Raw genomic sequence first — 25,073 nt, 5'->3', positions numbered from 1 at the left:
CCAAGCTAACTCCGAAAGATTTGATCAGCGGAAACAGGGGCCGCAGGTAGATGTTAAAAAGGATGGGACTGACAGCGGACCCCTGCGGCACCCCGTACGCAACTGGCGCTCTGCCAGAGGAGAACGGTGACATGGTGACGACCTGCTGTCTGTCTTCTAGGTAAGAACAGAACCATTGCAGCGCTCTGCCCTTCACGCCTAACTGCCTCAGCCTCTCTAACAGGATTGGGTGGCTCACCGTGTCGAATGCTGCCGACATATCAAGAAGCACCAGAATCATAGCATTTCCGTTGTCGGCACGCATTCGAAGGTGGTCCAGCATGGTGGTTAACGCTGTTTCGGTACCGTGTCCAGGACGGAAACCGAACTGGTCCCTGTCGAGCAGAGAATTCTCCTCCAGAAACTGAGACAGAGTCTTACTTACAGACTTTTCCAGTATCTTTACCGGAAAGGGCAAAAGAGAGATGGGCCTGAAATTAGCTGGCACCAAAGGGTCCAGGTTCGGTTTTTTTATCAGTGGGGTTACCACTGCTAATTTCCAGCAGCCAGGAACAGATCCGGCCGTCAGGGATTGATTACAAATCGACCTTAACCAGGGAAAGGTGTTACGTCCATAAAGCTTCCACATCTTATGGGGAAGAGGATCTAAGGGCGAGTCAGACGACACACTTTCGATCAGAGTGTCAAAGACTTCGTGAGAGAGAGGTTGAAAACTGCCCAGGCTAACAGTTGGTTCATGATCTCCGTCAGCTGGGCTGATTATTTCCTCAGGACTGTCCTGGAAATTGTCCTGCATTTTATTCACAATATTGGAGATCTTCTCCTGAAAAAAGGAGGCAATTTCGTTACACAGAGTTTGCGAGGGGGTGACTCTGTTATTCATGCAGTCTGGATTGGAAAGGTCTCGGACGATCTTAAAAAGGGCTTTGGACCCGTTAGAAGCCTGGGTGATAGAATTAGCGTAAAAATCTGCCTTGGATCTTAGAATGAGAGATTTATATTGCAGTTGAACTAGTCTTAGATCCTTTTTGTCTCCTTCGAAGTAGTTTCTTCTCCACTTCCTCTGCTTGTCTGCGAGAGAGTCTAAGATGATGTAATTTCTCATTGTACCAGGGCGCTGATCTTTTCCTTACCCTCTTTAAGGATTTTATGGGGATATGCTGGTCTAGCAGTTCAGTAGCAGAATAGTGAATAGTGTAGGACCGCTGACTGCAACCCATGTGTGCAATGTTGTAAGAGCATGACACAAGACCACAATAGGACATCTTCCTTTCTTTCTTCATTCACTGTTCCAACCTATGATTTTAATTGCTTGTTCCGAATACAGGATGAGAGTGAGGCTTTCTGGGTGGTCGCTCGGTCAGAAGCGGAGGCGCTGAAGAAAGCTGCTGAGGTTCTGGGGACAGCTGAGCAGAACATTTTACTTACCAGAGGTAAGGTCAGCTTACAGGTCTGAAGTGAGGGCCCTAGAATGTACCACTGGCACTAGGTGAGAGCGCCCTGTCAATGTGACCTGCACGGTTGTACGTCTTGTTGGTGGGTAGCAAGCTGGTCCAGCTAGTAGTGCTAAGCCTCTTTGCCAACGTGAGGTCACCTTGCACCTCAGTATGCCTGATGACTTGCTGATGATGAGCCCACCCAGCCGGTCTGGTTTCGCTAATGCTAGACAGCGTGTTCACGAGAGGTGAAGCCACCTACCCGCTCTGAGCACTGCAGGGCGTCTCGATGAGAAATGGTGAGCCGTGTCTCCCTAGGGGGTCCCAGAAGATATGTGCTACTTAATTATTACCCATTCTCCAGGATGCACATCTACATCCTTTTCAGATGCTTTATTTTAAATTCATTCATATTTTGCTTTGTTCGACGCGTACCTTAATGCAATCTTTGTGGTCCGGGGACCGTCCAAATAGAAAAGGTGCTCAGGCTATGGTTACGAGCCAGACAGAGTGAAATTACAGCATGGTTTTATGTGTTGATTTTTCTCCATCTGATTACAAGTTTTCTGTGTATAATTTATTGTGTGTCCTTCTACCTTTTAGTAAATTTGCATGTGAAAATATTAAACGGGTTAAAACTGCGCATAATTTTACCACACGGCAAAATCACAAGCGAAAATGAGAAACTGCTATTGAAAGTTGGGATGACACCTTTCCCGCAGGAGGAAATGGCACCTATATGTACCACCTGCCCAGAGCAGATGGGAAATATAAAACAGAGATGTGTAAATATTTTAAGACTTAACATTAATATAAAGAGTAAGTTTAAATGTTGTGGGAAAGTGCCCCTTTTTGAGATGGTCACCCCCATTTTTTTTGGCTGGTGTTTGATGCAAGTTTGACTGAAGTGAACTGGGTTCCTGCTAACCAGGCCCCCAAGAGCCAGTGTTCTCTCCCAAAAACAAGGTAACTGTGCAATTGTTCCACAATTGGCAAGGCCTTTAGCACCCCTGCAAGTACCTAGTAAATGGTACCCCTAGTACCTAGGGCATGGGGTACTGAAGAGGATCCCTAAAGGCTGCGGCATGGATTGTGCCACCCTAAGGGACCCAGCACCAAACTCATGCAGACTGCCACTGCAGGCTGCGTAAAATGATGCAGGCAAATGTGAAAACATGACCTGGCCCACACCCTGTGTGCCATGTCCCCAGACACTACATGAAATGTGCGTTAGTCACCCCTACTGCAGGCCTTACATCCCTAAGGCAGGGTGCATTATATTACATGTGCGGTCATATCTGCATGATCAGATATGCCCCTGTGCTGTCTAGTTCAATTGCTAAATAGTACAAGTGAACAGGGAAGTCATCTTGAGTACATGTACTGGGCACTGGTAATTACGAGTTCCCCAGCTACATGATGGCTTCACTAAAATCTATGGTGCTTGGTATCAAACGCCTCGTTTTAATAAATCTGTACTGATGCTAGAACTAAATTTATTATGACATGCACCCAGAGGACACCTTAGAGGTGCCCCCTGAAAACCTACCATCCTCTAGTGTGCTGGTTGACTGGTATTGACCAGCCTGCCTCCACAGACAGGTTTCTGACCCCCTGCAGGTGAGAACCCGTCCTCTGGGAGATCATAAAAAATACTTGCTCTGGTCAGAGGTGGTGTCACCTCCTCTAAGCAGGATGTCTAATGATCAGCATATCAAGGCAGAGGCTTCAAAGGCCTCTGCTGCCTTTGATATGCGCTCCTTCCCCTGGCTTCTCCTAGACCAGGCAAATGCCACCCCCTCCCCAGAGCCCATTTGGCACCAGGTAGGTGGAAAATTAGCAAGTCAGGAGGCGTGCCCACTAACAGGCTACTCACACCCTTAAGGTGAAAATGAAAAATTGAATTTCACCATCTTGGTTTTTGGTGAAATTAGATACCCTTGGTCAGGGTTATGCCCACTCCCCACAGGAAGTGGTCGTATGGGGGTGGGGGGAGGTTAGGCACCCCAAAGGTAAGTAGCCAATTGGGCTGTAACTTACACTCCCCTTAACGTCCCTAAAGTGAGTATTTAGTTGGCACCCTGACACTAGGATCTCGGGTTCGATGGACACAAGAAGAAGAGGACAAAGAAGAACGAAGAAGCTAGAACTGAGGACCAGCTGTGGACTTTTTGACATGAAATCCAGCCTACCTTCGCCTGTCCTGACAAACCGACTCGTCCTGCTTCAATGCATCTGCCAAGATCCCCGATGGACTGCCAGCACTTCGCAAATTAACAGCAATCTCCATTTGAGTAGAAGAGCTACTCCTCTGCAGCTTTCAGGCCCCAAACAGCAAAGTCTGGTCCACAGTTCTGCCACCCCCCGGGTCCACCGACACAGCAGCCGCCCAGGAAGAGGTCTCTGTGCTCCAGAAGGTCAAATCCACCTCCCTCCCCAAGTAAGAAGGCGCCAGGACCAACAGGAGCCATACAGCATCAATTCCTGGTGTACTGGATCCCTTGTAGCAATCAAAACCTGCTTCAGTCCAATCTGGACCCCAGCTACTCCAAGACTGAACACCATAGAGGTCCCCTTCGAGAGTGGCCCAGGTGTCCTGTTTTTTTTGTCCCCTCAACCACTGAGATCGACAACCATGATCGCCTGTGATGCACAAACCCAGCAAACCTAACCACTCGTCGCCCCAGCCCGGGTTCCCGAGAACGGTCTGTACCTCCTTGATCCCATGACCCTCATGATCCGAACCCACCATTAGGAGCTCCAGGACTTGTCCCCAAGTTCCCCACTGCAGCCTGTTTCTAGGTGCCCCCCCCCCCCTTCTCCTCTGGTGTAGCGCACAAAGCTACCAACCCGATCTGCCCCTCTGCAGCCGGACACTCCCGGGCAGGTAAGGACTAACTCAAAATGTCCCTTGTCCTCTGATCCTTCTTGACTTGTCCTCAGCGTGTGACACCATCAAACATGAAAACCTGTTTGCTCTTCCTCAGTATAGGATGAGATTTTTGGGCCTTGTCTTAAATTGGTTTGCCTCTTTCTTACAGACCCGCACCCAAAGAATCAAAGTTAACCACTCCCTTGCAACCAGTACCCCGGCCACTACTGGAGTACCTCATGGCTCCGCACTCTCGCCCACACTTTTCAACCTTTCTATGGAACCCCTTTCCGATATTCTGAACCGCTCTAACATTCACTACCATATGTATGCTGATGACAATCCAAATTTATTTGAAGATTTCCTCTCCAAATGACATACAAACTCTAAATGATGCACTCCTAAAAACTCAACAATGGCTAACTCATAACCACCTACTGTTAAATACTCTCAAAACAAAATTCCTTCTGATTACCCCCCCGCAACCACCCTGCACCTAATCTTGACTGGCTCAAACAAATTACTGCTCTTAACTGCACCCCTCATGTTGTTGACTCTGCTAAATCCTTGGGTATAACCTTGGACGAGCACCTTAATATGCAAGATCACATCAGTGCAACTATTAGGGGAGCCAATCTTCAGCTCAACACCCTGAGGAAAATCAAGCCTTTCCTTCCACCAAGGACCTCCGGCCTGCAGTACAATCCCTGGTTATCTCTCGACTGGGATATGGCTTGGTGACCCTTGCTGGGCTTCTTAAAGCTAGTTTGGCTCCACTCAGAGCCACTGTAAAGGCATCGGCCAGGCTCATCAAAGGCCCCAGAAAGCATGACCACATCACGCCAGACCGAATTCAACTAAACTGGCTGTCTTTAGAAGCCAGGATACGTTTCAAGATAGCTTGCTTGACGCACAAAGCTATTCATTACAACACCCCCGTCTACCTAGCAAAAAAACTTGAGCTATCTGGCTCGAGTCGGAACTTAAGAAGCTCTAATACTCTACTTTTGAAACCTTCCAAATTCAATAAGAAAAGAACTTCTAATCGTGCTTTCTCTGGTCTTGCTCCAAGAATTTGGAACGCTCTTCCTCCCGAGATCAGATCCAACCCTTCAACTACCTCTTTCAAAAAACATACCAAATGGCTACTCCTGAATGACCATCAACAGCATTAACCCTGTTACCTTCTCAACCTAACTCTTTCTCCAGGTTTTGATACTGTTTTATACCGTTTGTTCAAATTGTAAAATGTTTCTTTTCATGTGTCCTTTTGATCTATTGCCCTGCTAAAACTTTACTGGTCCCACTAGATTGGCTGACTCCCCGTGCCACCCCCCCTTTGACCTTGTATGTTCCCTCCTTTGGCCTTGTGGTTGTTAAGTTACCTCATTGGTTCCATTTTGTTGTTGTACTCATGCTTACACCACTTTGTACAGCACTCTGATACCCGTATGGGTCATGTTTGCTCTTTATAAAACTTTTCAAATAAATAAATAAATAACTGCTGGTGATTCTTTAGACCTTTACCCCCTATCACCTTAAGTCCTGAAGGAAACCTGGAAACCTATTGCAAGTAACTGTATGCAGTATAAGCCTTTTTCCCATAGGAAAGCATTACCGTGTAAAAATCGATAACTCAAAAAGTACTTACTTGATCCTGAAGTTCTTGTTGTTGAAATTTATATAAAAATGTGTTATTTTTCTAAATTGGTCTCGGATTTATTCTTGAGTGTCTCTCTCATTTATTGCATCTGTGTACAACAAATGCTTAGCAATACACTCCGATAAGCCTAACTGCCCGCCCACACCACCACAATAGAGTATTTACGATTATTACTTTAGCCCTGTAAACCAATAAGGGTCGCCTGGACTTTCTGCACAGTGTATCTCGTTTTGGTGCACTATATAGAGAGCCAGCTTCTTAGAAATGTGAAATTAGAAACTCAATTTAATACAAGTTTGATTTTCACCTTTTCATCATTATTACAGTAGAACGTTTTTCACCAGGATGTACATGTATTACAATGTTTAATAAAAATAATACATACAGAAACTTGGCAAAATCCATTTGAAATGTTTGGAAAGTAGTTACTCAAGCAATACTTTTACTGGGAATTCAATTGAAAAAATATAGGTTAATTTAAAAAAAGAGAATTTTAATATTCGCATGTATTGTAAATAAATCTTTGTTCGATCATAAAGGATATATAAATATAGTTTTTTGATGACAAATGTATTCTTTTTTTTCTTTCAGAAATATAACACAGTACACCTAATAAAAAAACAACATGAAAATACCAAAATATATATTTAATAGAATAACACATTAACCCACACGCTTCAGCACCTCATTAGGGTTGGTAAGAGCTATACAAATGCAATTTTAATAATGTTCAGTCTCAGTACACTACAAACTCTAGAACTTTGGTATGTCTAACCACACTTTAGTGTTCACCCCATTTGTCAGGAGTAGTATCATGGCCTTGTCTATTCACCTTAGTGGCACCCCTTCTGCGAGGTCTGACGTGGGACACCTGCTCACATGTTTGAAGAGGTGGACGGTGGGTGGGAATGGCTGCTTGAGCTCGTTGGTGGATCGATGTTGTCTCCATTCTTCCTCCTAATGGGCACAAGTATGTACATCCAGGGAGTACAGCATAGTAATGATGTCTTTCTGCTACCATGCTTCTGGACTGTCTTGGGGCATGTGTCCTGCTCGGATTTCACGGCGATTGGCCCTTTAGGTTAGCAAGATCCAGCAGCCTTTGACATTGAGCAGACCGTGAGCCGGGTCTCGGGTCTCAGCCCTATCCTGGGACATGTCACAGCTCTGTCTTGTCGCAGCTCTGTCTTGTTGCATCTTGTTGTAGCTCTGTCTTTTCACATCTTGTAGTAGTTCTGTCTTGTTGCGTCTTGTAGTAGCTCTGTTTTGTCGAGTCTTAGAGCTACTACAAGATGTGACAAGACAGAGCTACTACAAGACACGACAAGACAGCTACTACAAGATGTGACAAGACAGAGCTCCTCTGTGTCCAATGCTCTTCTCTGTGCACGCTGCACTGCATCCTCTATTCTGCTCATTGCTCACTGCTCTGCTCTGTGCACGGTGCTCTGTGCCTGCTGCTCTGCTGTGCCGGCTGCTGTATGTCCCCTGCTCTGCGTCCGCTGCTCTCTGTGTGTCCGCTGCTCTTTGTGTGTCCATTGCTCTATGTGTGTCCGCTGCTCTTTGTGTGTCCGCTGCTCTTTGTGTGTCCGCTGCTCTCTGTGTGTCCGCTGCTCTTTGTGTCCGCTGCTCTCTGTGTGTCCGCTGCTCTTTGTGTGTCCATTGCTCTTTGTGTGTCCGCTGCTCTTTGTGTGTCCATTGCTCTTTGTGTGTCCGCTGCTCTTTGTGTGTCCGCTGCTCGGTTCCTCTTGCTCTGTGTTCATTACTCTGTGCCCACTGTTCTGCTGGTTTCTCTGCTTGTTCTACTCCGTGCTCTGCTCTCTGTGTTCTGCTCTGCTGTTTGCGTGCTGCTCTGTGTTAGCTGCTCTGCTGTGTGTGTGCTGCTCTGTGTTCGCTTCTCTGCTGTGTGTGCGTGCTGCTCTGTGTCCGCTTCTCTGCTGTGTGTGTGCACTGCTCTGTGTCCGCTTCTCTGCTGTGTGTGTGCGCTGCTCTGTGTCCACTGCTCTGCTGTTTGCGTGCTGCTCTGTGTCTGCTGTGTGCGTGCGCTGCTCTGTGTCCGCTTCTCTGCTGTCTGTGCGCTGCTCTGTGTCCGCTTCTCTGCTGTGTGTCTGCGCTGCTCTGTGTGCGCTTCTCTGCTGTGTGTGTGCGCTGCTCTGTGTGCGCTTCTCTGCTGTGTGTGCGTGCTGCTCTGTGTCCGGTGCTCTGCTGTTTGCGCGCTGCTCTGTGTCCGCTGCTCTGCTGTGTGCGTGCGCTGCTCTGTGTCCGCTTCTCTGCTGTGTGTGTGCGTTGCTCTGTGTCCGCTTCTCTGCTGTGTGTGTGCGCTGCTCTGTGTCCGCTTCTCTGCTGTGTGCGTGCGCTGCTCTGTGTCCGCTTCTCTGCTGTGTGTGTGTGCGCTGCTCTGTGTCCGCTTCTCTGCTGTGTGTGTGCGCTGCTCTGTGTCCGCTTCTCTGCTGTGTGTGTGTGCACTGCTCTGTGTCCGCTTCTCTGCTGTGTGTGTGCGCTGCTCTGTGTCCGCTTCTCTGCTGTGTGCGTGCGCTGCTCTGTGTCCGCTTCTCTGCTGTGTGTGTGTGTGCGCTGCTCTGTGTCCGCTGCTCTGCTGTGTGTGTGTGTGCGCTGCTCTGTGTCCGCTTCTCTGCTGTGTGTGTGCGCTGCTCTGTGTCCGCTGCTCTGCTGTGTGTGTGTGTGTGCGCTGCTCTGTGTCCGCTTCTCTGCTGTGTGTGTGCGCTGCTCTGTGTCCGCTTCTCTGCTGTGTGTGTGCGCTGCTCTGTGTCCTGCTCTGCTGTGTGCGTGCGCTGCTCTGTGTCCGCTTCTCTGCTGTGTGTGCGCTGCTCTGTGTCCGCTTCTCTGCTGTGTGTGTGTGTTTGCGCTGCTCTGTGTCCGCTGCTCTGCTGTGTGTGTGTGTGCGCTGCTCTGTGTCCGCTTCTCTGCTGTGTGTGTGCGCTGCTCTGTGTCCACTTCTCTGCTGTGTGCGTGCGCTGCTCTGTGTCCGCTTCTCTGCTGTGTGTGTGTGTGCGCTGCTCTGTGTCCGCTGCTCTGCTGTGTGTGTGTGTGTGCGCTGCTCTGTGTCCGCTTCTCTGCTGTGTGTGTGCGCTGCTCTGTGTCCGCTTCTCTGCTGTGTGTGTGCGCTGCACTGTGTCCTGCTCTGCTGTGTGCGTGCGCTGCTCTGTGTCCGCTTCTCTGCTGTGTGCGTGCGCTGCTCTGTGTCCGCTTCTCTGCTGTGTGTTTGTTTGCGCTGCTCTGTGTCCGCTGCTCTGCTGTGTGCGTGTGTGCGCTGCTCTGTGTCCGCTTCTCTGCTGTGTGCGTGCGCTGCTCTGTGTCCGCTTCTCTGCTGTGTGTTTGTTTGCGCTGCTCTGTGTCCGCTGCTCTGCTGTGTGCGTGTGTGCGCTGCTCTGTGTCCGCTGCTCTGCTGTGTGCGTGCTGCTCTGCTCATTGTTCTGCTCCTCTGTTCCCTGCCCCATAGCACCGCCCTGCTGCCCAAGTGAGAACAGTCCCCCTCTCACGAGCATGTGGTGTCATGTGCAGGCTTCACACGTGCAGTTCTTTGTTGCTATTGCTGCAAGAGCTCCCTCACCATCACTCATTCAGCACTGAGATAGCATTCTCCATGAATGTTAACTCTGTGCTGTTGTGTTAGGATTTGAGTGGCTTCGCTAATCACCCGTGAGGGTATCCTGGCGCTTGAGCACGTGTGTAGACATAGGACTCGGGCCACCCCACTGAGTTGGTGGAACAGCCAGGCCTTCAGCTTCTTGCGGAACTTGAGAAGTGAGGAGGAGGATCTGATGTGTTGACGGAGGTCGTTCCATGTCTTGGGCGCGATGTACGAGAATGCTCGACTTCCCGCTCTGCTTTTGTTACTGTGGGTGTGTGTGTGCGCGTGACTGCGGCTGATCGCAGGCGGGGTGATGAAAGTGAAGGTGGTTGTTCAGGTATGTTGGTCCTATGATTCGCAGTGCCTTGTATGCACGCATCCTGTCGTCAGCTGAGCAGACTGAATGTGTGCTATTCAGATGTCTGTAACATAACAAATTATACATATATAAATGACCCTTCTCACTTATGAAGGTTTTTAGACTGCAGACAGGCAGGTGTGACTGACTCTCGTGTTACATAATGTACTCTCTGGTTTCTAGAGATCAAAACTTCACTGTGGGTTAACCGCGGTGACTTCCCAGTTATTTGTGTTTCTCGTTTTTCTGCAGATCCCGATGTGCTGGACACCTGGTTTTCATCCGGCCTCTTCCCCTTTGCCATGCTGGGATGGCCTGAGCAGGTAAATAGCCTGACCTTCACCTGGAGACCCTCACGGGTGATTTGCTGCGCTTTATAAATGTTTGATTGATTGATTGATTGAACCCATCTGCATGACACCAGACGGAACACTGTCCTCCCTGCCCCCGCTGCGTTTAATGCTCTCGCTCCTCATGCCGAGAGTCATGTGTGGTGCCGATGATACAGCGTTACTGAGCAGTGAGGGGTCCTCTCCCATTCTCACCGGTTGGATGAAGTTACTGTAGTTGGGACTCTTCACCTTCACAGACCGTGCGAGGCCACGGATGGACTGATCTCAGAGTTGAGATTTGATTCAGAGGTACTCCTGGCATGAGTGCCGGTCGACAGGCGTGGTCTGTGGTGGGGCTTGTCTTGGTCTGAATGGCATCGAGACCATAAAAGAATGGACGAGTGAAGCGGATCAGCAGGATGCATGATACTTTTGAAATCAAGTTTAACTCTTCCGTCTTCATTTGACAATCCTGGAGGGAGCGGAAACCACGGAAAAAGCAGGTAGACGTCTGTGAGTGCAGACTGCGGGTTAAAGACGGTTTTCGGATTATGCCTCCGTGATGTGGGCCGTTGGAGCTACTGTTGAGAGGCACACTGCTTTAATACTTAAGACGGCAGCTGTGTCTGTAGAGTACTTTGGCTGAGCACAGGCAGACCAAGGTAAACACGCCCGGTCCAGTACAAGCAGCCCTGTCGCAGGAGGGCCTGAGGGACTGGAGCTAATCCCATCTTGGAGAATTTGACGTGAGAGCGCGAAGAGAACAACTTGGGGTTGTCTACCTTTATAGAGCTTCCACTCATCACTTTCAACTTAGTGGCTCCAGCGCGTGCGATCTCCTGCACCACCACAGGATCACTCAGTGCTTATGATGATCAATACAGAGTCCTCTGAAGGATAACTGGGGAGGCCAGTGTTCCTTTGAGGCAGCATGGCTGAGTGAGGGTTTGACATTCTATGTCTGTAAGTGGGCTGTATCACGTCAGCAGACACCTGTTCATGCGCAAGCCTTAATCAAATGTCTGGAGGTGAGTGCGAGTCTGAATCGAAGAGATTCGCTGGGCCGGGGTAGACTCCACGGCGAGGAGTGTTACTGTATTCAACAGGTTCATGCTCTGATTTAATGTGTGTGTTCCTCAGGATGGAGGACTAGAAGGTTATGTGAGAAGTAGTATGAGGTTGCAGGATGTAGTGTTTATGATGAGGAAGGAAGTAGGGTTTACAACCTTGGAGGTTTGTTGTGATGTGTTCTACAAATATATTCTGTGTTTCTTTCCTTGGACTTTTGGATTTGGAGGTAAGCTGAATTCTACCAACCTGTTGACATTACTGGTCTGAAATTCTCTGCCTCTTGAGTGTGTGCTGCAAGCACAAGTTGTCTCCTAGAGTTGTGCACGTGATTATAGTTGTTGTGTCTTGGATCCTGAAGATTGGATATCTGAGGTGTGATCCTGTGTCCCTGGGAGTTTTCTTCTTCTACTCTTATAACCCCTCTCCCACTCTCTGTCCCCTTATCAGAAGCAGGACCTGGAACGGTTCTACCCCAATAGCCTGCTGGAGACAGGAAGTGACCTCATCTTCTTCTGGGTGGCCAGGATGGTGATGTTGGGACATCAGTTAACTGGGCAACTGCCCTTCTCCCAGGTATCGTCCATGTGTACATCTACTTTACAAATACACCTTTTTTTTAACAGCATTAAATATTTATTTTTTGTGCCCTCTTCCGTCTCTCTAACTTTAAAATATATCTGCAACTTTTCATCCTGTAGACCATTTTCTTGCTTTGTCATATTTATAGCTCCATTTCAGGTCTGGTTTAGAGACAGCTTTCACTATCTCGCCAGCCTAATGTAATAAAAATGCATTCCTATTTACATACATAAAGAGGCTTTTGGTCAACCCTCTTTACCCATTGATCTGGTCAGCTGTTACTCACATTTTGCTTCTACCAACCACAGCATTCCGCTAGAGGCAATGGGTCAGCCCCCTTCAGCGATTGGCTGTCTTGATGCGAGTGACAACATTTAGTCTTCTCACATGTGCACATCCTCTTAAAAAGAAGTGCACTTCAGCCCCAGGCCTGATGATCCAATGCTTTCTTTCTTTTCATTCCTTTTCATTTTTTTAGTCATCCATGTTTCTTTAAACTTATCTTTCAGGTTACAGCAGTTCTAAGCCAATATCACCTTTTTTTACCCCAGTAACAACAATAATGTCCTGGGATGTGCATTAAACTGAAAAAGGTTGCAGTGCCTGTTCGGAGTACACCTGTATGCTATGAAGTATTCGTTCATGATTATTTTCTTACATTACCAATTTATATTGCAAACATTAGACCACAACCTTCGATCTACAGCTTGTTTACTTTTCCTTACTTTTTGCTACATATGCTTGCAATAAAAAATAAAATACAATAGCATTTGCCAAAGCTTGCATTAGCCAGACCTTTTGACTTTCTGGGACATCCATTTTCAGTTTCTCCTAGATCTCTGTACTTCATGGTATACATATTTTCATATTTGATTGCATTTTTTGGAGTTTTGATTAATGCAACATAGTTCTGACTCTTCCACAGTTTTACCATGTTTTTAGCTATGCAATCTAAATTTTCGAATTGTCCGCCATGTCTTATCTTTTACTGCTGAACGCAGTGTTCGTATAATCGGGTGGATACTTCTACCTGCAGATTCCTCACCTCATCAATCCTCCAAAGCTCCAGACTAGATCTGGAAAGTGTAACATCTCTTCTGAGCCGAGAGGGGTCACCATGGCCTTAGCTTGTCCCCGGTCTCTGCCCTAGACATGTATCGCAGAGCTGCATAAGGCATCATCCTGGTGCATTGACGTCTGGTCCTTTTTAGGTCGAGCCTACTAGACAGTGCATGCACTATCTTGCGAGACCTATTGTGGCTTACCAAGAACATGGAGATGATTGGAGCCTGCTCACTGCTTACCATTGGTTGGCTTTCATTGTCACTCTCCTTTTCCTGCTTCTTATTGGTTCCCAGCTTGTCAATCTTGTGTATTTCTGTCCCATGGAGTATCACCTCTTCACAATTTTTGATTAGCTGACATCACTGCTACTGCTTGTTTTTCAAGCGCTACTTTTTTCATTTGTGTGCAGCACTTCATTAGAGTGCGTGTGCATTAGAGGCGTCTCCCTTGTGTACATCTCACCTCCTGCAACCTGTGTTACTCTCTGTTGCCTGACTGCGTCTCCCCACCCTATCTCTCTTGTGCATGTGCTACTTCCCATTGCTTCCTCCCTCCTGCGCCCTCTGCCTCTGTGTTGCTTTCCTCTCCCCAGTGTTGCTTTCGCTCTGGCCCCTGTTGCTTTCGCTCTGGCCCCTGTTACTTTTGCTCCAGCCCCCGTTGCTTTCGCTCCAGCCCCCGTTGCTTTCGCTCCAGCCCCCGTTGCTTTCACTCCAGCCCCCGTTGCTTTCGCTCCAGCCCCCGTTGCTTTCGCTCCAGCCCCCGTTGCTTTCGCGTCCTCTCCAGCCCCGCCCGCTGCTGCTTTCACGTTCATCCTGTGTTGCTTCCATGCCCACCCTTCTTCCCCCCGTGGTGCTTTACAATTCGCCCGCTTCCCTCCCCAGTATTGTTTGGTTGTTCCCCTTTTTTTCCTGTGTTGCTTCTGCTCCCCCACCTGCTTTAAAAAAAAATATATATTTTGCACGCTTTTTCTTTTTTAGTTACCAATCCAAATCTGATCAGTAACTAAAAAGGAAACAAAAGCACCCACGTCATTTTGTAAGGTCGCACATGCATGCCAGCAGCATCGGAGGATTTTGTTTTTCGTTTTTAATTTTAGCCATGCTGCACCGCATCGCGGATGCTGTAGATCATGGCTAAAAACCATTTGCAAAGCCAACAGGTTACTAAGCGAGACCTGTTACCAGTGCATGTTTTCTGTGCCCATGGATCAGATCCAGAATTTCTCTCTTCCGAACTTTCTGTGAAAATGTTAAAGTGCACTATTTTAGGATAATGTCCCCTCCAAAGCTGTCCGGCTTTAAATGTTGCTGCTCCTGTGGCAAGCACATGTCCATATTGGATCCTCACTACACCTCTTGGTGGTACCTTCCGTCCTGCTATGTTACCAAGTCCTGCGACAAGTGTGGGAACATGCGTGCTCATATTATAAACTAGAGCAATGCCAAGAATCTTTTTTTTAGGATCAGTTCCAGGACCTGTATATGGCACAGCCTCCACACCTGGGCCCAAAAGATGTGTTCCCAGCTCTACTGGTCCCTGTGGCTGGTCTGTGGCTGGTGTGGCGCACACCTCAGCCATCACCAATTCCCAATTCTGGACCTTTGTGCTCTGAACTACTTCCTCTACAGTGAAAAGTTAAAAAAATGTCCTTAGCTTAAGTGTTACTAGCAATAGAACATGATGACTTGCTAGTGTCCCGCGACTCGCGGAACGCGCACTTTCATGCTTCGATCCTACAGTTGCACAGGAGTTTCCACCAGCTTTTGGTGGGTTCCGCTGAATATCAAATTGCAACCTTGCCATTAGGGCTGACGTCAGCGCCTTACATATTAACAAAAGTGATGTCAGTGCTGGTGGCACACCTTAAAAGGTTGCTCATTAAAGAGGTCTTCACTGCAGCTGGTGTCGGACCAGTTTCAGTCCACAATCTCCCTGCTGTTTGAACTAGGGATGCACCACTAGCCCTGTCAGTGACTTCTCTTTAATGGTGCAGAACAGGACACTGTCTCTCCAAGCCTACCTACCACTCCAGGAGGTCGTGGAGATATGATCCCGATGTATCAGGAGAAGCTCTTCTTCCAGCCCAGACAGTCCTGCATCGGCTGGGCCTCTTCACCTCCTAATCTTGTTAGTGCCTCGTGCTCGGAGGAACATCCATGGACTGCAGTGCACGCATGCACCACCAGATTTCCCAGAAGGTAGCCCAGCATCTCTGATGGTGGAGCACCAGCCTGGCGGTGGAGGCACGTCTGTCCACCTCAGTTGGTGGCCACGGTGCTGACCAATGCATCTACCCTTGTTATAGAGCAGTCTTCTCAGTGCACAGTTGATCAGAAGCCGCAGGTCTCCGCCCGAGCCAAAGTTTCATATCAACTTGATCGAACTCTGTGAATGCATCTGGCTCTCAAGGCGCTCTTGCTATTCATCTGCAGCCAGTTAATTCCGTATTGATGGACAACACAACCATGATGTGGTACACCAACAAGCAGAGTCGCTTGGATTCATGCCCCCTGTATCTGGAGGCTCTGAGTCTGTGGTCATGGGCTAGACTTACAACATTAGGCTGGTGGTAAGCCATCTGACAGGCTCCCTCAACATGTCATCTCCGGCAGCACCACCTTGCCAACCACCAGTGACGTCTTCACACAGAGATGGTCCAATTCATCTTCTGCCACTTGGGAAGCACTCCAGTGGACCTCTTTCTACTTGAGGGAACAGGCAGTGGTCTCAGTTCTGCTTCCTGCTGCTTCCGTTCAAGTAATCCCAGGCAGGTCTTATTAGTTGGATTTCCACCTTAAGTATATGTTCAGTGCTGTTCTTTTTATTCCTCATGTTGTGAGGAAATTGGGTCAGGGCCAAGCTCCGATGATCTTGATTACACTGGATTGGCCTAGGACAGTGTGGGTTTTTTGATCTGCTTCACCCATCTCTATAACACCCCCACGCCTCTTCTCTTCCTCTTCCAGTCAGAGTGGACCGCCTCTCCTCCTGTTTCAGCAGGAAGGGCAGGACCTGCTCCTGAATTTCCACCTTGAGATTGAGCTGGGCAGATTGAGTTCCTTTTGATTTGCCCTCCGAAGCCATGATTATAATTCTGAAAGCCATCTGTTCTGGCCGTTGGAGTCGTCCTGGTACATGGTGCTTCAGCGTGGATGTTGGCCCTCTCAAGGTGAATTTATCGTATGTGTTAGATTCTGCATTATCTGATTCCTGACTAGGCTTTGCTTTCGGCACAGTTTAAGAATATTTGATGGCCTGTTCGGGGTTTCCTTGTTTATCTGACCAGCCATTGCTGTTCAAATCTGCTGTCATGTGGCTTCCGAAGGGCTGACGTTTTCTCCTTCTGACTTCGTGATGCCTCAGTGGGACCTTAATTTGATGCTCATGTTCTAGATGGGTTTCCCATTTGAACCCATGCCCAGTTGTTCTTTGAGAGCTGGATAAGCTGGTCCGTCTCGATTAAGGTGTCTTTTCTTCCTAACTTGGTGACTCTGTTTTATGTGGGTAGGTACCATTACTTTCCCAATGCTCTCCCCTCCTCATCACCCCCAAGAGGAGGAATGGCTTCACCGTTAGGACCCTTGGGGAACTCTGCTTCTATACAGAGCAGGACCCCTGAGTTTCGGGTAAATTATCATCTTCTAAAGGGCGACAGTGACTCCACGAAGGGCAGAGCAGGTTGGAAGCTGCTCTCTTCCCATTGGATCATGCTGCGTACCAGGATCTGCTATGCTTTCACCCAGATTGAACCTCTTGAGTCTGTCAGAGCCCATTCCACCAAGGCTAAGGCTGCCACTTCAGTGTTTTTCCAGGAAGTGCTGGATATCTGCCATGCAGCCATGTGGTTGTCTGTGCAGACTTTCAGTAGGGCTGTTCAACTCCACAGAGATTGTCCCTTTGCTAGATCCGTGTTTCAGGTTTGACTGTTCCTACAGAATGACCACCTGGGAGGGTACGTCTTTGTACTGAACGAAGAGATAAGGAATCTGCAGATAGGAGTCTCAGAAGAAAACGTTGCTTACCTTTGGAAATTATTTTTCTGGTGGATTTTATTTTGGACAGGCTTTTTGTGTCCAACTTACAGAATGATTACTTTTCCAAATGCTCTGCTGCTTCAGAAATATCCTGTCTGTGTTTTTATTATTATGTGTGTTTGTGTGTATCTTTCTGTACATTTGTTGGTTCTGATCACATATGTGCCATTTTGTGCATATGCCTTCTGTGCGTGACGGTTTGACTTTTTGTGTGACTGTGTGTGTTTCTGTGCCTGCCATTCTATGCATGTATACCTTTTAGCATGTGGCTGTGTGTGGGTGTGTGTGTTGTGTCTATTTGGGCATGAGTGTGTGTCTGTCTTTCTCAATGTCTGTGTGTTTCTGTGTATTTAAAATAATTTCAGTGAGGGACATGATACTGCTTTCATGAGATTTTTTTGTGTACTTCACCCAGTCCCCGTCTCTCCTGATCTCCCTGTCTCTGTTCCACCTCTCTGCAGGTGTTCCTCCACTCCATGGTCCGGGACGCCCATGGGCGGAAAATGAGCAAGTCTTTGGGTAACGTGCTAGACCCCCTGGATGTGGTCTCAGGGGTCTCCCTGCAGGTACTTAATGCACGTGTGTGATTTCTTCCTGTACTCTCTTCTCCCTTGTGGCCCTCTCACAGCCTCTTGAGGGGCCTCACCTCTTGTCTTTCTCTTGCCAGCGACTTCACGAGAAGCTTCGCGACGGGAATCTGGATCCCCGGGAGGTGGCTTTGGCAGAGGAAGGGCAGGTAAGTCCTATGTCCACAACTCACCAGCCTGTGCTATTGTCTCTTATTGTACTGTCTTACTTGTCAAGGTTGGATGGGACTTGGGTATCTCTGTGAGTTACTGCTGCAGAGATGCAGGACAGATATGGGTGTTTACAAGGCATTGCGAGACTACAGTGGTCTATGTAGCTGTGACTACAGGTGTGTAAAGCTCTTCTAGAAGTGTAACCTGCACCTGTTAGGGGCAGGTAATGTGTGATTTGCAAAGTGATTTGTCATTTGAATCTTGGGTCGCCATAGGACCCTCAATGTGTTGATGCACATGTGACCCTGGGTACCTCCTTGATTGCCCATTCTGATGTCTGCCATCCAGACCTCTTCACACCGATGGACCCAGCTTGAGAAGTCTGACTGGTATCCGGATGGCCGAGCCTTGGACTGTGGTGTGATCTCACTGTTGGTCTTTTCTTTCAGAGGAGGGATTTCCCGTCTGGGATCCCAGAGTGTGGAACGGACGCTCTGAGGTTTGCGCTGTGTTCACACCGAGTCCAAGGTGAGTGTTGAAGCTCCTTGTCGTCTTTTAAATGTAATGTAATCTAAATGAATTCTAAAATCGAAAAAAAAATCAAGATTTAAACTAGTTTATTTGTCCAGAAGTACGAGCACTCTTTCATCGTGGGGATATCATCGTAACTGCTGTGAATCCCTCTCCGTCCATCTAAGGGGTCAGAAATGGATTATAAAGTAACCTACATTGCCTTTCTAACACCTTAAAATGTCTCTTTGGAATGGCTAACTCCTCTGAGCACCATGGTGTAGGGAGGATTTTCCTGCAAGATCTTTTTTGCATGCAAGAAGTGGTTACATCCACAACAGATGTAAGCCAGCCATTAAATCGTTCAGCATGAATTTAGTATTAATTGGCGAGGGTGAGCAGGGCAGATCTGTCGAGAAGACGTGGCGCGGCATGAGAGTACCCTGTCCTGTCAGTGCTACCTTCAGTTGTGCAAACTGCATCCAGGAATGCATGGCTTTGAGGCAAGCAGTATTTGACAACAATCCGCAAAGTGGGCCAGTATCAAAATACATTTTGTTTAAAAGTTTGTAAACAAATATTATTAGAAGCTGCACAATTCCAGATCCTTCAACATCTTACAATGCTATTGAAATTTCAAAATCAGAAGTCGTACCAGAAGGAAAGGTGCTCCGGGCATCGCTCCACAAAGTGGTTTGCATTTACGTATTGAATGTTTAAATCCAGCGGTGGATATATTTAATATTCACAAAAGGGTGTGTGGGGCGGGGGACCCTAACTATAAATGATAGAAGTAGTTTCTTCAAAATTAAGTCTGGATGCTAATTTAGATGTTTATCATGTGAGTCTGAGAGAAAATTGTTGCAAAAAAGGTAATAGGTCTTTAGCCAGTTTCCGTCTAAGGTATGTACCACATTATTAAAAATTGATCTTTGGTGAAAAACATGGATGTAGCACATATAATGCCTATGGGGTATTTGAATATTGAGAATTTATTAGCATCGAAAAATATCATGTACCTGTTAAGAGACAAGAGTCTAGGGAACCCAGTGGAATATTATCTGCAGTATTTGAAAAAAGACAATTACTAAAAATAATAATTTGGGGTGTTCATGTCATATTAGGCCAGAAGTGGATGGTTCATACTAGGGCAGTTTCTTATGATCGTCAACGCTGCTGCCAACCTTAGGTTACGGTAATTGCAGTCCTACTGAGTTCGAGGGAAATTCTCAAAGTCGAGTTTTTACAGACGCATAATATGTGTAAATAGTGCAGCAAACACATTTGATGGTGCATAAAATGTTAGACCAGAAACCTGTACTATGGCATTCTGGTTAACAAAGGCCTCTGCTGCAATGCTTTGTGTGGAAAATGCAACAAAACATTTTTTAACAAAACAAGATTTATTGAAATTGTGATTGATCCTGCATTCGCATTTATCAAGTATAATAAACATGACTGTCCGACAGATGTGTCACTTCATGAATATTTATAATGTATTGGCATTGGATAATCTGTCTACTCAAAGATTTAGAAGTCTTTAAAATAATCAGAACAGAAATGTTAAACTTGAGGGACAAAAGCTTCAGGCGCGCTCGAGCCATAATATGTATTTGTTTAGGAGATCAAAAAGCCCAAGTCATAAACAACACAACTCCAAATGACCATCCAGTAGAGAAGCAGACTGGAATCCCTCAAATAAAGTGATGGACTCCTTCTTGAAGTCCTTACTTATATCTGCATGTGAGGTCATTTAGCAGTTAGAGAAAATTTAAAAGGGCACCAAGTAGTTTGGCTTTACAAAAACAGGTTTTGTATACCTCTAACAGTAGATTCCTCACCTTGTGAATACCCCCGGGTGCTAGACTGGATCCGGAGATTTTCTCAGCATTTAACCTAGTGCATTGACAGGTGTTGGTGTGTGACTCTACGTTGGGTCTGGCCCCTACATAACCACCACCTCCACGCACTGACGTATGTTTCTTTATTTTTGTGCCTTCTGACGTGGGCTTGGAGCTTGCTCACTCAAATTCTGTCGGGCTCAGCGACAATTCTTTTCTACAACTCTTAGCAGTGAGTAAGATTTGCCCTCCAAAAACAACAGGGTTCACACCTTGTAAGGACGGCCACAAGCATATGTTTCTGAAGGGCCCACACAAGGGTTGTCTCTGGTATTTGGGCCGCAAACACAACTTGTCTTTGTGTGACAAATGCACAGAGATGAACCTGAAGGCCATCACCAACCGCAGGGCTAAACTTTACATCTCAGAGCACCATCAGAAATTCAAGAAGACCCAGTGTCGGTCAAAATCACATACACGCTCCTGAGGCAACTCAATCTAGCGATCCTCTGCGAGGTGAAGGTCTTTAAATACGTCGAAGACGCACAAGAGGTCAAACCTCGGCTCCCCTTTGTACTGCTGCTCCCATTACGGGGAGTCCTGTGATGCCCTGGATACGGCTAGGTCTCAAACGCAGTTTCCATCTTCAAAACTGATTCTTTCCCTCGTTCCTTTGCGGCCCAGTTTCCTGAGTCCAGGGGAGAATCCGCTGCAACTCTGTGATTTCAGGGTGGCCGTGGACAAAATCCGTGCTATCCATTCAGATCCCTCTGGAGCACCTTCTGGCCCTGGGGTGTCCTCCAGTCGGTCTACCGCTTGGCAGATTCGTCCCCTACACGGACTGTGCCACACAACCTCGCACCGAGGCTAGCCCGACATCTAACATGAAGCTGAACCCTACACCTCTTAAGGTGATGCAATCCACTCCATGAGCCAGTACGTCAATGCCAGAGAGGGAAGCCGATAGACTTCTCAGACTCCGAGCCCACCCAGAGGGACCTCTATCGGCTCCTGGTTTGTCCATGCTGCTCATCCGTGGGTATGTGCCCAGGTCCAGCTCCTCTCTTCATCTCTACCGCTCCCACTCCTCTGTGTTTGTGCCCCTCGCGCTCTTCCCTGGGTGAGTGTTGCTCCTGCTCCTCTTTGGGTCTGTGCCTCTCCTTCTCCTCTCTGGGTCCCTGCCGCTCCCACTCCTCTCAGGGTCTGTGTCCCTCCCACTCCCTCTGGATCCATGCACTTCCACTCCTCGCGGGGTCTGTGCCACTCCTTCTCCTCTCTGGGTCTGTGCCACTCCTTCTCCTCCCTGGGTCTGTGCCACTCCTTCTCCTCCCTGGGTCTGTGCCACTCCTTTCTTCTCTCTGGGTCTGTGCCATTCCTTCTCCTCCCTGTTTCTGCGCCTCTCCTCTCTGGGTCTGTGCCACTCCTTCTCCTCCCTGTGTTTGTGCCACTCCTTCTCCTCTCTGGGTCTGTGCCACTCCTTCTCCTCTCTGGGTCTGTGCCACTCCTTCTCCTCTCTGGGTCTGTGCCACTCCTTCTCCTCTCTGGGTCTGTGCCACTCCTTCTCCTCTCTGGGTCTGTGCCACTCCTTCTCCTCTCTGAATCTGTGCCACTCCTTTATCCTCTCTGTGTCTGTGCCACTCCTTCTCCTCCCTGGGTTTGAGACACTCCTTCTCCTCCCTGGGTTTGTGCCACTCCTTTATCCTCTCTGGGTCTGTGCCACTCCTTCTCCTCCCTGGGTTTGAGACACTCCTTCTCCTCCCTGGGTTTTTGCCACTCCCTCTCCTCCCTGGGTTTTTGCCACTCCTTCTCCTTCCTGGGTTTGTGCCACTCCTTCTTCTTCCTGCGTTTGTGCCACTCCTTCTCCTCCATGGGTTTGTGTCACTCCTTCTCCTCCCTGGGAGTGTGCCACTCCTTCTCCTCTAGGGTCCCTGCCACTCCTTCTCCTCTCAGGGTCTGTGTCGCTTCCACTCCCCTCTGGATCCGTGCACTTTCACTCCTCCCGGGGTCTGTGCCACTCCTTCTCCTCTCTGGGTCTGTGCCACTCCTTCTCCTCTCTGGGTCTGTGCCACTCCTTCTCCTCTCTGAATCTGTGCCACTCCTTTATCCTCTCTGGGTCTGTGCCACTCCTTCTCCTCCCTGGGTTTGAGACACTCCTTCTCCTCCCTGGGTTTGTGCCACTCCTTTATCCTCTCTGGGTCTGTGCCACTCCTTCTCCTCCCTGGGTTTGAGACACTCCTTCTCCTCCCTGGGTTTTTGCCACTCCCTCTCCTCCCTGGGTTTTTGCCACTCCTTCTCCTTCCTGGGTTTGTGCCACTCCTTCTTCTTCCTGCGTTTGTGCCACTCCTTCTCCTCCATGGGTTTGTGTCACTCCTTCTCCTCCCTGGGAGTGTGCCACTCCTTCTCCTCTAGGGTCCCTGCCACTCCTTCTCCTCTCAGGGTCTGTGTCCCTTCCACTCCCCTCTGGATCCGTGCACTTTCACTCCTCCCGGGGTCTGTGCCACTCCTTCTCCTCCCTGGGTCTGTGCTACTCCTTCTCCTCCCTGGGTTTGAGCCACTCCTTCTCCTCTAGGGTCCATGCCACCCCTTCTCCTCTCAGGGTCTGTGTCCCTCCCACTCCCCTCTGGATCCATGCACTTCCACTCCTCCCTGGGTCTCTGCCACTCCTTCTCCTCCCTGGGTTTGTGCCACTCCTTCTCCTCCCTGGGTTTGTGCCACTCCTTCGACTCCCTGGGTCTATGCCACACCCCTCTGGATCCGTGCACTTCCACTCCTCCCGGGATCTGTGCCACTCCTTCTCCTCCCTGGGTGTGTGCCACTCCTTCTCCTCTAGGGTCCCTGCCACTCCTTCTCCTCTCAGGGTCTGTGTCCCTCCCACTCCCCTCTGGATCCATGCACTTCCACTCCTCGCGGGGTCTGTGCCACTCCTTCTCCTCTCTGGGTCTGTGCCACTCCTTCTCCTTCCTGGGTCTGTGCCTCTCCTTCTCCTTACTGGGTCTGTGCCACTCCTTCTCCCTCCTGGGTCTGTGCCACTACTTCTCCTCCCTGGGTCTGTGCCACTCCTTCTCCTCCCTGGGTTTGAGACACTCCTTCTCCTCCCTGGGTTTGTGCCACTCCTTTATCCTCTCTGGGTCTGTGCCACTCCTTCTCCTCCCTGGGTTTTTGCCACTCCTTCTCCTCCCTGGGTTTTTGCCACTCCTTCTCCTCCCTGGGTTTTTGCCACTCCTTCTCCTTCCTGGGTTTGTGCCACTCCTTCTTCTTCCTGCGTTTGTGCCACTCCTTCTCCTCCATGGGTTTGTGTCACTCCTTCTCCTCCCTGGGTTTGTGCCACTCCTTCTCCTCCCTGGGTCTATGCCACACCCCTCTGGATCTGTGCACTTCCACTCCTCCAAGGGTCTGTGCCACTCCTTCTCCTCCCTGGGAGTGTGCCACTCCTTCTCCTCTAGGGTCCCTGCCACTCCTTCTCCTCTCAGGGTCTGTGTCCCTTCCACTCCCCTCTGGATCCGTGCACTTCCACTCCTCCCGGGGTCTGTGCCACTCCTTCTCCTCCCTGGGTCTGTGCCACTCCTTCTCCTCCCTGGTTGTGTGCCACTCCTTCTCCTCTAGGGTCCCTGCCACTCCTTCTCCTCTCAGGGTCTGTGTCCCTCCCACTCCCCTCTGGATCCGTGCACTTCCACTCCTTGCGGGGTCTGTGCCACTCCTTCTCCTCTCTGGGTCTGGGCCACTCCTTCTCCTTCCTAGGTCTGTGCCACTCCTTCTCCTTACTGGGTCTGTGCCACTCCTTCTCCCTCCTGGGTCTGTGCCACTACTTCTCCTCCCTGGGTCTGTGCCACTCCTTCTCCTCCCTGGGTGTGTGCCACTCCTTCTCCTCTAGGGTCCCTGCCACTCCTTCTCCTCTCAGGGTCTGTGTCCCTCCCACTCCCCTCTGGATCCGTGCACTTCCACTCCTCCCGGGGTCTGTGCCACTCCTTCTCCTCCCTGGGTCTGTGCCACTCCTTCTCCTCCCTGGGTTTGTGCCACTCCTTCTCCTTCCTGGGTTGTGCCACTCCTCCTTCTTCCTGGGTCTGTGCCACTCCTTCTCCTCCCTGGGTTTGTGCCACTCCTTCTCCTCCCTGGGTGTGTGCCACTCCTTCTCCTCTAGGGTCCCTGCCACTCCTACTCCTCTCAGGGTCTGTGTCCCTCCCACTCTCCTCTGGATCCGTGCACTTCCACTCCTCCCTGGGTCTCTGCCACTCCTACTCCTCCCTGGGTTTATGCCACTGCCGCTCGTCTCTGGGTCTCTGCCACTCCTTGCTGCTCCCACTCCCCTCTGGGTCCGTGCCGCTTCCTGTCCTTTCTAAGGTCGTGCCGCTCCCACTCTTCTATGGCTCTAACCCACCATAAGACCTATCACAGACCATCCTGCGTGGCTCATTCGCTGTTCTCTGAAAAGAAGCTCTAGGTGGGTGAAGGATGTACAGAGTTATGTTGGGTGCGGAGAGCGGCAGTGACTTGACTACAAGTTCCTGCTTCCATATAATTGCTCTGCAGGATTCCATATGTAGCCTGATGACGCGTTCTTGCTTAGGAGGCCTTCAGTTCGGCTCCATGTTCTCTCTTGTAAAGTTCATTTTTCCTTCTTCTACCAGGCGATGATATTAACCTAGACGTGGCTGCCGTCCTCAGCGTCCGACACTTCTGCAACAAGGTGTGGAACTCACTGAAGTTCACACTGGCTGCCCTCGGGGAGGAATTTACACCACGGCCCCTCGGGGAGGTGAGTTTTGTTGTTCAGATGCTTGTAGTAGGAACTATGACTCTTGGGTAAGCTATCAAGATTTCATTTTCTGTTACTCCTGGTAGATTCAGGAACCTCTTCGAGACCAGACTAATTCCAAAACCAGTTGGGGCTTTGTTGATTCCGTCCCCTCTTGGCCTTCGGATTGGTTTTGCCCTGTGTTGGAGGCTCTATTGAATATTACATCTCTCAAAGGTCTTGTTAAT

General features: G+C 49.1%; 1 protein-coding gene across 4 annotated transcripts in view; it reads left to right on the top strand.

Moving 5' to 3' along the window:
• VARS2 (valyl-tRNA synthetase 2, mitochondrial) overlaps window positions 1–25,073 on the top strand; it is a 234,331-nt gene that overhangs the window by 158,516 nt on the left and 50,742 nt on the right. For all 4 annotated transcript variants that reach the window (XM_085613745.1, XM_085613770.1, XM_085613753.1 and 1 more), the window contains 7 exons: window positions 1,328–1,433; window positions 10,174–10,244; window positions 11,772–11,897; window positions 17,464–17,568; window positions 17,670–17,738; window positions 18,192–18,270; window positions 24,719–24,846. In XM_085613745.1, the coding sequence (XP_085469871.1) occupies window positions 1,328–1,433; window positions 10,174–10,244; window positions 11,772–11,897; window positions 17,464–17,568; window positions 17,670–17,738; window positions 18,192–18,270; window positions 24,719–24,846 (684 nt within the window). The remainder of the gene's footprint in view (window positions 1–1,327; window positions 1,434–10,173; window positions 10,245–11,771; window positions 11,898–17,463; window positions 17,569–17,669; window positions 17,739–18,191; window positions 18,271–24,718; window positions 24,847–25,073) is intronic.

The sequence above is a fragment of the Triturus cristatus genome, chromosome 1_1 (genome assembly GCF_964204655.1).
Source record: "Triturus cristatus chromosome 1_1, aTriCri1.1, whole genome shotgun sequence".
In the NCBI taxonomy this organism is placed as follows: domain Eukaryota; kingdom Metazoa; phylum Chordata; class Amphibia; order Caudata; family Salamandridae; genus Triturus; species Triturus cristatus.
This window is presented reverse-complemented; position numbering and strand designations above follow the sequence as displayed.